This window comes from Lithobates pipiens, unplaced genomic scaffold (genome assembly GCF_037356315.1).
Source record: "Lithobates pipiens isolate NorthernLeopardFrog02 unplaced genomic scaffold, aLitPip1_a1.2 Scaffold_8, whole genome shotgun sequence".
Lineage (NCBI taxonomy): Eukaryota > Metazoa > Chordata > Amphibia > Anura > Ranidae > Lithobates > Lithobates pipiens.
The window spans coordinates 66,669,644-66,684,236 of NW_027507903.1; the positions used below are offsets into that span (position 1 = coordinate 66,669,644).

At 37.1% G+C, this 14,593-nt stretch overlaps 1 protein-coding gene across 3 annotated transcripts in view; it reads right to left on the bottom strand.

Annotated features, from left to right (window-relative positions):
* Positions 1-14,029, bottom strand: part of SLC12A1 (solute carrier family 12 member 1) — a 198,370-nt gene extending 184,341 nt beyond the window's left edge. For all 3 annotated transcript variants that reach the window (XM_077471959.1, XM_077471960.1, XM_077471961.1), the window contains exons 1-2: positions 13,946-14,029; positions 1,112-1,666 (exon numbers count right to left, since the gene is read on the bottom strand). In XM_077471959.1, the coding sequence (XP_077328085.1) occupies positions 1,112-1,516 (405 nt within the window). In that variant the 5' untranslated portion in view covers positions 1,517-1,666; positions 13,946-14,029. The remainder of the gene's footprint in view (positions 1-1,111; positions 1,667-13,945) is intronic.
* Positions 14,030-14,593: the final 564 nt, after the last annotated feature.

Below are 14,593 nucleotides of genomic sequence, written 5' to 3' on the forward strand. Positions count from 1 at the left end.
GCAGCTTGACATTCAGCTTTTTCATCAGGTTTCTCAAACCTTTGCATGTCGGTGCTTTATATGATTACTAAGCCCCTCCTCTTCATTATCTTGTCAAAAAGGGGCAGAGCATGGGTGCCCTTAAAATGATGCCAGCCCCCCCCCCCCCCCCCCGAAAAATGCTGGTATAGGTATCTTGCCAGTAACATGCTGATCTGTCATCACTGCTAGTCTGGAATCTGCCCTTCTGTAGGCAGCCAAATACTGCTAATCATTAGGAGTCCCTTATGGTTATTTTGGGAGAAATTAGAACCTTGAAAAACAAAAAAAATGTCACATTGTTTAGTGCCTGTCCATGTTACAGTGTTTTGGTGTCTCATATATGATCCTGCTATCAAAGATACAAGTACATTTTATAACAAAAGCTAAAAATATCAGACGCTCTACTGAATTTATAACCAGTAAAGCTGGCAATATATGTATAGATATTGCCAGATTCCTCCATCCACACTATACAGTGCAGAATGACAACCCCCCCCCTTGCCAAGCTATTGACTTCCGTCAGCTGGTGCAGATTACCTGAACAGCCCCTGCACCTGATTGGATGCAGCAGGTGCAGTTTAGTTTACTGTCCTTCAAATATTAGGGGGACTGAACTGTGGCCAATGGGAGTGAAAATTGCCCCAGAATCAGTATTAACAATGCTGGAGGTAGGTGGTCTCAATTCATTCAGCAATAGCAGCTTCCATACCTCTTTATTACAGGCTAAGTTTTAGCTGAACTTTTGAAGTATAGAATGACATAAACCAAACAGTGCTATTTTTATGGGAAAGGATGAGGTCACACAAGAAGATGTATTCATTTATCAGCCCTATGTGGTTCAACAATAATAAGACACACTGCTGCTCTTCAAGCTGTGCTGTTGTGCTGGGCCTATTCAGGTGTCATTTGTACTCTAACAAACTATTTGAGATAACATAAAAAATCTATTGCCTCCCTTAATAGAAAGTCTCTGGATCCCTTTAATTTGCTAAAAGAGTAATCATTTTGTGTCACTGATCCGCTCTCTGTCCTCTTTTGTAAAAATGAACAACAAAAATAAAACATGAAATGCTTGCTTCACTTGGCTTACCTTTGACAGCTGCTCATGGATTTCTGCCAGGCTTGGGCGACTTTTCTTTATCCCCGAGATGCTGCCAGTGTTTCTGTAATAATCAATCTTGGGAACGGCATCCATCGTGTTGTGTCCAAATGTTTTCATATAGTATGTGTGGCTGTGAGTGTCATAAGGATGGAAACCTACTTCTGTCTTAATGGTGTCTCCATTGTGTAGGATGCTGTTGTACATCTCCCTATTCCCTTGCCCATAATTCATTCTAAGCCCGTTGTCTTCACCAGAAAAAGATGTTTCCTCGTATTGCGGTGGGTCTTTATCTCCTTCACAGACAGGGTTGTCATAGCCCTCATTTACTACATTGACCTGAAAACGTGTCGGGCTAATGGGATCGGTATCTGAAAATGTGTGAGAATTATTCATGGTGAATGACACTGTGGTGCTACTATGTTTGAGATATGTAAGATTTGCACTATGCTAGTGGTACAGAACTTCCTGTATGATGGTTACAAGGTCATTATAACTCCTTCAGTTCACAACAAAGGTTCCAGGTTGTCCAGACTCCGAATCAACCTAAAGTAAGGAAAAACAGACCTACTGTGAGGACATTTTAAAAATACTGTTGGGCAATTAATATTGACATACATAGAAAGAGTAAGAGAAAAAGACATACAAACAGGTCAATCAATTGACAGACAGATATTTTATGGTAAAAGAGTGGACTGAAAGGTAGGTAGATGAATATATTAATGAATAGTATTAAAGTGACACTGAACAATATCCTAATTCTCCAAAAATAATACATCTAAACACGTCCACTATTTACAGTAAACTCTTCTATTGTTTTCAGCCAAGGAAGCTGCCATCTTAGCCTCTGTTTGATCTTCAATTGCCATGGTGCTGCACATGTGATTAGTTATGACACCGGCCATTAGATGGTTTGACAGTTTGGTTGAGAGCACATCCAATGTGACAGTTACATTCCCGACATGTGCCATAAATGTAACTGTTGTTTGAAACTGTTAAATCTATGGCTTTACTTCAGCTTTAATGGCCCTGGAATCAATTTTTTATATAATAGTTTCTTACTGTGTTTTTCTATCTGTAATGACCTCCATCAGATCCTGAACCTCTTAATTTCCCCTCACTTTTGTAGGCTTGGAACGAGCAGACCGCGTTAGTTATGTGCACTGCTATATGCACATGCACATCCCATAGTCCATAGTCCATCTTGGGAGTGAAAGCAAGAGAGAGTAGCTATATTCCTACACACAGCGGGACCATGGAGAATGAACATAGCCACCCTCAGATCACAATAGTAGCAGCAAAAAAAAAAAGAATTTGGAGGAGGCTAAAAGCAATATGTTTTTTTTTTTTTTTTTTCAATTAATACATACTTGAAAAAAAAATTGCTTTTTTAACCGCTTCCCGCTCACCCCAGCATCCGTTTATCAGGGCTCATATGCATGGGGGTTGAGAAGGTCTGCCTAGTCATGTGACCACTGTTATTGGCTGTCACAGTGATAATATGTTCATGAGCCGGTCCTGCCAGTACCTGATCATTAGAATATACAAAGAGCTGTGCATTGTGTGGATGTTAAAGCTTTACCACCAAACATATGCATTATGTGGGTGGCAAGAGGTGTTAAAACAAGAGTTTAGTCTCAGTTTAAAGAAAGATAGATAGATAGATAGATAGATAGATAGATAGATAGATAGATAGATAGATAGATAGATAGATAGATAGATAGATTTTCTTTTTACATTTTTATTCATTTTCATTTATACAAAATATACACACTTTATTCACAGTTTCTTTCACAAAAACCTTCCCAATTCCATTCTCATAATCTCTCTCTGTTTTTTAAAATATATTACAAATGCTTTCCTTTTCCTCCATACCCTTCTTTTCTCCTCTCAGACTTCCAATAACTCACAATATTTTGTTGTACTCTTAATCTCTAATCAACCTCTCCATTTAATTAAACCATTTTCTATTTTTCCTTCTGCATAATGATACAATTCTTCCATATTCCATATTATATATATATATTCTACCCTTTTTACCCAGTCTCTTATTGTTGGACTCTCTGCGAACCTTTTGGGATCAGATATTTTGCTGCATTTATTAGGTGTGGTGTCACCATATGCTTACTTTATTGTAAATTTAGTGTTATGCAATAAATAAGTTCCTGGGTCTTTAGGCATACTTGTTCCCGTTACTTCCTGTATCTGTTGTATAACCGCTTGCCAAATCTCCTAAATTTTTGGACACCATATATGCGCCTATGTTCCTCTTATCCCAGAACCTGATTGATGATTTCTCTGGATATTTAAGTATTTTGGTAGGTGTTACATACCATTGTGACAGGCATTTATTATTCATTTCTATTGTGTTTGTGTCTTTGCCAATTTCAGTATTTTTTCTCAGTCCAGTGTGTACCAAGTTTACTTTACCATATTTCTACAAAAAGGCGGTACCACTGTCTCAGCCATTATGGTAAGGATCTTATAGATTTAGGAGATACAATACTTCGGTACCACCTGTAGGCTAAGCAATTTTTCAAGTGGTAATAAACTTTCTTCTGATCGTATTGGTTGTGGTAATGTCCTTATAAAGTGTCTTAACTGATAATATTGTCTTTCATCTATCAAAAATGATTCCCTTTTGTGCCTGAATTGTGCCTGAATTGTGCATATTCTCCTTCTTACATAAGATATTCTAAGTGTGCATTTTACGCTTTTATCCATTCTCTAAATATCGTTTCTCTCCCTGGTAAAAAAAATTACTTTTTCGCATGAGGGGTATTAAAGGTGAATTGTATTCCCATTTTACTTGTATGTGAATCAGGTCCCAAATCCTGAATAAATATATAAATTGTGTCCTTAAAAAGATTACAATACTGTTGTGGTACCCAAATCACCTGATCAACAAGTGCCGTAGTTAATGTGTTATCTATTTTTACCCATCCTTAAATGTCAAATCTACTATTCATATAGATTGGAATTATAGTACATTTTAAAATCTGTTACAGCCATTCTGCCATGTGTTTTATCCTTGCTTAATACTGCGTACTGTATTCTTGTTTTTTTATTCTGTCATATATATATATAATCCTGAAGTAGGCTTGTGGCACATATATCGGGAGCATTTGAAAGTTATAAAGAATTTTTAGCAAGATTCCCATCTTAACAATATTTATACGTCCTACTCAGGAAAGTGGCCTTTTTAAATTTCTTTAAATTTCTTTAAATTCCCTCTTTGATCACATTAAATAAGGGGATATAATTCATTTGATATATGTCTTTCAAAGACGCTGTTAATTTTATTCCCAAATATTTTATTTATTTCTGTGATGTAAACAGGAACTCCTCTTCTAAATGTTGTTCATCTTTCTTAATTATATTGATGTTTACAATGTCTGATTTGGAAGGGTAAATTTTTAGATTTTATAATTCTCCATAATACTTTTTATTTCATTATATTTGGTAGTGTTGTTCTAGAACATATAACGCAAAACAAGATATCATCCATGTATGCCACCACTTTATGTTCCTCTTCTCCTATCCTTACCTATTTTATATCAACACTATTCCGGATAGTAGGTAGCAAAGGTTCTAGTGACAGCGTAAACAACCGGGGTGACAGGGGACACCCCTGCCTTGTACCGTTAAACAGTCTGAAGGGTTGGTACAAGGTCCCAATGATCTTTACTGCTGCCGTTGGATGTTTATATCAAGTTATTATCCTTTGAATCATTTTTGGTCCAATGCCTATTTCCTCTAGTGTAGCAATCATGAATCTTCAGCCTACCCTGTCAAATGCTTTCTCAGAATCTATTGACAGGAATAGAACTGGGAACTCGTCTCTGTTTATTTTTTGTAAGAAGAGCAGTGTTCTCATCCCATTGTTTCTTCATTCCCTTCCGGGGATGAAGTTTACTTGATCTGTATGTATCCACTCCAACATCAATCATTCATTCTAGTTGCTAAAATGTTGACATATAACTTTGTATCTGCATTTAAAAGTGATATTGGTCTATAACTAGCACACTCAGTTATATTTTTATCAGCTTTAGCTATTACTGTGATGTAAGCCAGCAGTGATTCTTTCCTTACCTCAGTCCCCTCTCTTATAGAATTCAAATATGAACACAATTTCGGTTCCAACTAATCTTTACATTTTTTATAATAACTAACCGGGAATCCAACCGGCCCTGGGCTTTTCCCATACCTGTATCCTTTATTGCTATGAAAATGTATTCCTGTTTTATGGGTCTCTCTAAAACTAACAGTTGTTCAATTAATTTAGGTAGCCTGGCTTCTTTTGAGTTTGTTTTTATCTTTTCCCTTCTTTCTAATTCTTTTGCTTGTTCCCCAGTTGATCTTACTGAGTATAATGTACTATAGTACTTTTGGAATACTCTTGCAATATCTGGTGTAAAGTATACCAGTTTTCCTGAGCCATTTTAATTTTTTTCTATAAAGCTTACCAATTCCTTTTTCTTTAACCTCCCTGGTGGTATTATTCAGTCTGGTTTTAGGTGCTGAAAGCGGTACAATTATTTTGCATGGAAATCTGGCGTTTTATTTTGTAGTCCTGTAATTCTTAGGAATAACTCTCTTAAATCTGTTCAAACCAGAGTCTAGCAGACATCCCAGTTATGATAAAGTTTATAATATAATAAAGAATAATAAAAATTATTCAATAATGTAATCAAATCCTAAAACACTGAAAAAGGGGACACGTTTTGGTTGCTATGGACATTCTAATCCAAATTTCAGGCAGAAAAAACTGTATTTATAATATAAAAGTGCATGCAGGGCATTGCACAGACCACTAGGGACAAAGGGGGTGTGTAATTTTTTAATACAGCACTGTAATCTGTAAGAGTCTGGCTCGGAGTTACCACTCCTGCTAGCAAATTCCCAACCCGAGCCAGACTCGGGATTACCGCTAGGGGGGTTAATACTCTTTCCAGGTACTACCCCATTGATACCTTTCTTTATTCACTCTAGTGAAGGCCCTTCTTGTCGTTTGCTCCAGTAACACATTTAACTCATTACTTTTTAGTACTATCTGGTGTATCTGGTGTTATATGTCTAATTCTTTTTTCTTTTTATGCAGCTGTTCTAACTCATATAATTCCTTTAGTATTGTTTTTATTTCATTTAATCTTTCTTTCTTGTTTTGAGCCTCAATTGATATCAGGGTACCCCTGACATAGGCCTTATGGGTTAGATACATAGTTTTTATTGTACAAATAAAGCTCTTCAAAGTGGAAATAGACAGGGAAGTCAACAGGTACATTGATAATAGAAAGAGAGATTGTTTTATTATACAAGTATTTGCATTGCACATTGACATTAGTCAAAATGTATCTTGGCTCTTATGAGCCCCATTAGAGCAATCGCATCATTGAGATTGAAATGTATTGGATGCTTCCAAACAGTTTTCTCAACAGGAATCTCAAGAATTCCTTTAATTGTGAAAACCCCTGGTCCCCCTTACCAGAAATAATAACAGCAAAGGCCTATTTTAGACTCAAATACTCTGTCCCCTGTAGCCAAATTAGTTGTCACAGCCTTCTAACTAATATAATTCTCATGGCATCTCTTAGGTTCAGTGTTTTAACTCATTGAGTGATGCTGTTCCATATGACTTGTAACAGTCCTGGCACAATACAGTTTGCTTCGTCCTTTTTGGATTTCCTAAGCTGGCCATATATTGATCAGATTGCAGCCAATTCCTGTTGGGTCGGCTGAAATTCAATCAGCGTTTGGCCCTACTGCTCTGTTCGACAAAAGTTAATTGTGCAATCAAATTTTGTTGAAGGAGCCTGTAGAAAAATTGTTGGCTGATCAGTGCAGGCATCCAATCAGATTTAGATATTCTTTGGGCATTTTAACAGCTGGCACCACCTGTCACGGGGGGACTCATCCATCCATGCTGTTAGGCACGCCATACATTATTCTTTTTATTTGTTCAACCAGTGTTTGGATGGGGGAATCCTTCTATGTTATAGCAAGCGGTACTGCTTGATCAGGAAAAACCTGAAAGACTGGTTGTACAGAAGTCAATTGGTAGATTGACTTCTGTACAACCAGCCTGCCCATATATGGATCAATATTCAGCTAGTCCCCAATGAACCGGTCGAACTTAGATCCATGAATGGACACCTTTAGTGTAGGTGGAGGAATCTGTTACATTTATTTCACATCTGCAGGCTGAATGAAATAAATCTATATGTGTATGACCAACTGATATATGATATAAGATATGTTTCTGTGTTGGTTGACAAAAAGTGCCATGATTTTTCAGGTCAATAGATTATCATAGAAAACAGCCACATTACCATACTAACCACATTACCATAATATTCTATAATTATCTCCTCCTTCTGTTCTATAATAATATTTTAATAGGCATGGAAAGAGTCTTTCCAAAGCATTTTATTTATGTAATTATTTATTTTTTAAACTATGCATTCTGAACAATATGTGAATTAAGTAGTGTACACCAAAAGTCAGGGAAATTAAGTGACTCTAAAGTCTTCTCATTTTGATTTGGTTTTATGCCTATACAGAGTAGCAAAGCTAGAATGCCTACCACACTCCATTTCAGAGGTCATTATAAGGAAGATTAGAGTAGTTTTTTTTGTTGTTATTAATTTGTAATCAAGTAATGTGATGAGCAATGTATATTTGATCGTTTTTCGGCTTTCAATGTTATTTCTATGGGTGAGGCAGATGCCTGTTGTCTGACCACCCACTTTACAAAACAGTTTTTAATCTGAGAAGTGACACTGACAGTGCCTGCTAATTAAACTGTTTCCCCTCTCCTTGGGTAATTAACTGAAAAAAACAGGTTTAATCAAATTTTTCACTTTTATGTAAAATATTTAGGTAATTTACCAATGATTTAGGTGATTTACCGTCGTCTACTAAAAGCTGAGACAATTTTTTTGGGTGGACTTTAGTAAGTTTGATGGTAAATGTATTTGTCGTATTTTAGGTATACTATTACGGCTTGTGGCTATAGCCGCTAGCAGCAATCATTGTGTTCTGCCGACCGGGAAGGCACCGCACACAATGACGCTGCAGGAGCGATTCCCCCATCAACACTGACTGTGATTGCAGGAATCCGTAGTTGCAGGAAAGAAACTCAAATCATCCGAGACTTGCTTAAGACACACTTTTTTCAACTCTTGTCTTAACACAAAGCCATTTTTGCTTGATATAATATCTAGAACAGGAGTAATTTTGCTACAAATGCAGACATTTCAATTGCCTGGCACATGCAGACTTTGGACAGATAAGAATGCTTTTTGATGCTTTGCTGACCACTTTGGTCAGTGGTCAGCAGGGGGGTCAATGTATATTGATTTCATTAATCTGTGTACAGCAATAGACTTTATGACGGAATGTGTAAACTAGTCAATCAGAATGCAATTTTATGCAGCTGCAATCAGGCAAAGACAGCAGCAATATAAACTAAAGGTATTTATTAACCTATAAAGGAATACCCAAAATTGGTATTTTTTCTTCTTTTTATTCAAAAATGACATCTTTCTAAAACAGAAGCATGATATATGTTCCATTTTTCCCTGTGTAATCCACAACTATTTAATAAAGCTGTGCAAACAGTATTGATTATATACTGTACAAAATACGACCACGGGAACCAGACTTCATTTTACTAAAATCACACATCACTGACAATAATAAATCTAACTCGATTTTTTTTTTCTAGATCTAAAATTACACTAAGACAGCAGAATTTAATACACATTTTTCAAAGTGGTAAATGAGTCTTAAGGGACTCCCCTAACAGTTTTGAACTAGCGGCATATTGGCACTGGGAGTGTTTTTTTTTTCACCATATGCGTGTTTTGGGACCTGCGGGACTCACAGTGGATTAGGGACATCTGGTAACCTTGCAGCTCTGTTGACAGTTTAAGATGTCAGAAAGCAGTTAGTTATGGGAAGCTGAAATTCTGTCATTTATGGGTCATTACTGCAAACTAGAGTCTTTTGACTGCAATATGAGAGTGTGTATTCAATCCCCTATAATTGATAAAAGCATGCTAAAACAAAATGGTTTCTATGAATGTTTGCTTACATGTATACTTGTAACTTAAAGGCTGGTCAAGGACAGTAAGATTTTGATTGGTCAACCAGGTTTTCCGCACGCATTAAGTATAAGTAGGGTCAGATTTACCATTAAGGCCCTTGTGACTGGTCACAATTTTCTAAGCCAGGTTAGGACCTAAAAAACAAGAGGTGAGCATAGGGGTGTTTCCTTAAATCCCAAATATTGTGTGTCTAGTGGTTCCAATAAAAAAGCCCTAAAAAGGACTCATGCCTATTTGGGCATACAGAGCAAGGATTCATCATATTTCCAAGCCCGGGAGTCACAGGTATCGTACAGCTGTGGCCAACAGGTCTACAATAAGAAATTCAGGAGGACCTAACAAGCATACAAGGGTCTAGTTGTACCAGGGAACCCATGATGTCATGCAAAAACCTTATTATCCGGGACCAGGGAAGATGGAATAAGGAGGCGGGGCAGCATAATGAGTTATAAGATGGTTTATATTTTGCTAATCGAATCAGTGTCAAATAGGTATGACAAATTATAAAAGATAGTAAAAAGATAAATAGATGAGTGGGCATATCAGGCCTACATCTTTTTTTTTTTTTTTAAAGTAAATAGCTAAACATGTATATACAACTAGGTTAAATGACAAAGCCTAGGGCCTGTATTGCTGATATCAGTACAAACTAAGATAAAGATCTTTAACTTGTGATTGTAAGGTGTGAGGACAATGCAGAAGATGTGTTCCCTCAGACTATTATTTGAAAGAGTAGATGTAAATCTCTAAAAACAACAAGCTATGTACTCATCAGTCATGGAGGAGTTTGAGAAGATGCCCTCACATGTATGGCATATGTGGAAAATTCTAGATATGGCCACCATTAAATATCTACCGCTAAACAACTGAAATCAACTAGAGTACATGTTCTATGTGTACCAGCCACTCCTAACCAGGGTTACATTAGTTGCTAGGGTTCCTGCAGAGGTTGCTTGAGGGTCCTCATATAATGGCCGATTAAAAAAAGTATTAAACCCAAAGGCAAAGATTTATCATTTTGCAGCTTACCATTTCTTAGATGTGGTGGCTGCATTAGTATGCATTTTTAGGCTTTCTTTCTACTATTTCTGGTGATCCAGCCAGTCTGTTTTTCAACAGTGCAAACTCTCCAGCAGAATGTATCAGTTACAGAGATGAGAAAAAAAACATTTAACACTGATAGGGGTGCTGACAATGATGAGCTTTTATTTGTTAATGTAGAACCTTCATCCCAAAAGGGAAAAAAACTGTTTAACCTGCTAGTACATACATCTAACACCCCCCTACCCCAATGCTGCTGTCCAAAGGTGCTCCTTGTGTTCATTCATCTAGAGCGGGGGCATTCTAATACAGGAGGTGTGTTACTGGCCAGATTGCCAGGAGAAAACAGAAGGAAAAAAGACAAGGAAAGTAGTGCAGCCACCACATCTAATGATTGGTGCTGCAATATATTACATTGTTGGTTTCGGCTTAAATACCGGTTTAATTTGCTGCCTGACCACCAGTGTAAGAAGCGCTAGTAATATCTGTATTTATTTTTAACAATTTTATTACTATTATTTTTATTATTAATAATAATAATTATAATAATAATGTTGTTTAATGATTGTTATTGTAGATCAGTGATGGTGAACCTTGGCACCCCAGATGTTTTGGTACTACATTTCCCATGATGCTCTGGCACTCTGCAGTGTAGTGGAGCATCATGGGAAATGTAGTTCCAAAACATCTGGGGTGCCAAGGTTCACCATCACTGTTGTAGATCATTTTGTTGTACACAGCCAGGAGGTGTTAAAAAATGTGTGTGTGATGTTCACTAAATACTCCACATTCTGTGTTATTTTGATGAAGATTTTATCTACAACTTTATAATCATGCTATTGCAGCTATAGATATATTCATTTTTTAGTAGGGGTTCCCTGAGAGTTGAAAATACTTTTGAGGGTTCCTTTAGAGTAAAAGGGTTGAAAAAAGCCGCATTATACAATGAAAACTTGTATTTTTTATGATTATTTAATATAATGTAGATCATACTTGTTTGTTCACACTAAACCAGTGTTTCACAGATGAGTTTCTGACTTTTTTTTGTTGCATGTAATGAACCATTTAGCTAATCCAATGTCTGGTGTCTTTAGGAAAAGCATTGTTCACCCCCACAGTGTGGTAAAGTTACTAAATGAGTAGATGCTGTTCACTTAGCTTAGTAAATAAAGCATTAAAAGGTGCAAATAATATTACCCAAAAGGTTGGGTATTCTATGCTAGCTTTGGGGTATTCTATAGGGATAATGGATTTTTATCAGAGAGTACAAGTACTGATACTTTCAGTCAAGTACTGTCCAATATTGAGTATCGATACCTTTGTGGTGCAATTTGAGTCCATACAAAATGAGGTGGGCTCAAATGACACTGCAAAAAAAAGCATGTTATTTGAACAAAAATGTGGTGCGATTCCTGCCCGAATCGCATGTGGTTTCCTTACCACTGCTGTATGAACCCAGGCTGAAATCATTATGACAAGCCTCAGTTCACACAAGAGCGGTGGAGGAATCCTGTTCAAATTGTATGCGGTTCTTTGCAGTATGATTTGAGCCTATTCATTTTGTATGGGCTCAAATCGCACTGTAAAAGTATCAGTTTCAGGTATTGGAGCATTTTCACTAGTACGAGTACTCATGAAAATACTCAGTATAGGCACGGATGCTGGTATCAGTATAACCCTAGTATTCTATGCTTGTTCTGGATACCCAACCATGTGCAAAGAACATAAAAGAAAACTTAATTTTTGCCTGAACATCTTTAGACGATAGCTTCACCTATTCACTAAGCTAAGTGAACATGCTCTGTTCCTTTAGTAAAATAAACCCCTATGGGTAAAATATACAGATATATATAAAGCAACATACCTAATGAGAACATATTCCTTTGCATACATTATTGCATTTTCAATCCATATTTTCATGGTCCAAACTGATCTGATGTTCTTAAAGTGGCAAAAGATGACTTTATTTTTCGATCAGCCATGGGCTGAGTGAAAAAATGGGAATTGATTCCTCCATCCGCATAAGCAACATGGATTAAGGAATCCTCTCCATTGGGACATTGTATTCTGACAGCGTGGACTCCTCCACTGTCAGAATACACTGATCGTCAGCTGCAACTGCTGATGGAGAAAGGTTTTCCAACATTCCCATTCCATAGAAGTTGATTTAACTACTGACTTCTGTTGAACAGGGACGGTCATACATGGATCAAAATTTGTCTGATCCCTGATGAACTGGCTAAATATTGATCCAGTGTATGGCCAGCTTTAGTTAATAACATCATTTAGTATATTTGATAAACTATAATGAAAATTTGGATGCTGATTTTTATGATTAGGCATGGCTTCCATCCAATAATTTTTCAGCCCTAAGTTCCCCAGAGGACTCCTCTACTAAATGCATATGAAGCTGCTGCTTATCTTCTAGTAAAAGGCCTTTTTTTTTAATCCTAAAAGGCTACAATACCTCAAGCTGTGAGAAGAGGGGACTGCTGGGGGAATCTTCCTAGCACACTGGATCTTCAAACCGGTACTGCCAAGGTAAGTATCATTTCATACATGGGTCTCCATATGATCTTCCAACCAAAATTTAGATTTTAGCTTTGGTAAGGGTCTGTTTAATTACATATTTGGGCGGCACAGTGGTGTAGTGGGTAGAATTCTTGCCTAGCCGTAAAAGGGGTCACTGGTTTGAATCCCAACCACTACACTACCCACGTGGAGTTTGCATGTTCTCGCTGCGCCTGTGTGGTTTTCCTCTGGGTACTCTGATTTCCTCCCACACTCCAAAGACATGCTGGTAGGTTAATTGGCTTCTGTCTAAATTGGCCCTAAGATGTGAATCCTTGAGTCCTTGAGGGTAGGGACTCTATTTACAGATGTAAATGTATAGTTAGTAGGGTTGAATAAAGACACCAGTCCAACCTGAGTGAGGTGTCTACAATTGACCCTATCCCTGTACATTCTACATTGCACACTCACATTGGTCCCTACCCTCAAGGAGCCCACAATCCAAGGTCCCCATTCGTATACTAGGACCAATTTTGGACAGAAGCCAATTAACCTACCTACATGTCTTTGGAGTGTGGGAGGCAACCAGAGTACCCGGAGGAAACCCACACAGGCAGAACATGCAAACTCCAGGTAGTGTTGTGGTTGGGATTTGAACCAGCGACCCCTTTTACTGCTAGGCAAGAGTGCTAACCACTACACCACTGTGCTGCTGTGCAAATTAGCAGTGCAAATTAGCAGTGCAAATTAGCAGTGCAAATTAGCAGTGCAAATTAGCAGTGCTATATAAGTACTTTAAATAAAAATATTTTTAATCAACAAAAACTGTAATTTTAGTAGGAATGATGACAAAATATTGATTTCTAACTTCTGTCCCCAAGGTCTAGATACAAATCAGGACTTTTGGCAATTAAAAGTTTTCTTTATTTCCCTTGACTGGCTACCTTATTAATACTTGCTAATTAGAGAAATCCTAGAATTGTAGGGAGGATTATTGTCCTTGTGGACTGGAGTAAAGTGGCTTTTGGTTAAGATGTATAAAAAGAAGTATAAAAAAAGTAATGCTCTTTGTATTTAGATCCTGAAAGAAATTAGAGTGCAAATCTATAAGAATTCAGAAGACGCCTAGATTATTAAAGAAACCCCTTTTGCTGGTGACACTAACCTTTCAGTCTTCAGAATGGCGGCTACAATGCCTCAGCATCTGAACTGGATAAGTTATCAAATAAAACATGAGCTTTTATATTATTCTCTCTGTACTCCACCCTGCCCATAACACCCCAGGAAGCAATATAATTGGTTTGTGGTCATTTAAAAACACAGAGCATCTCTACCAGTCACAAGCCCAGTAGCAGCATTTGGAAAGGAACTCATTAATGGCTTACTTACTCAACCCAACTGTTAAACATCAACTTAAATACAAATATATAAACTAATTCCATTGTACTTGAAAGAAAGCTAGAAAGGACACTTGTACATTCTGGAAAACATATTTACTAAGTTCCCGATCTGAAGCAAAATCCTAATAGAATTTACAGCTATTGTAAAATGACATTATAACTTTCTTCATAAAATGTCACTCATTACACTTCTGCGCTATTCATATAAGTAGGTATTCAAGTCAAGATCATCAAGCTGTCAAAGGTTATTATAAATTGAGTCATGCTTCCTTTCTACCAAGCTAGATGTACCAAAATGCTAAGTTCGGTTTACTTTTCATTTTTAAGTAAAAATGAATATTGCAGTAATAATAATTTATAGCAAAATATACAGAGCACGACTTCCCATAGACCTTAGATTGGGTGATAATCTC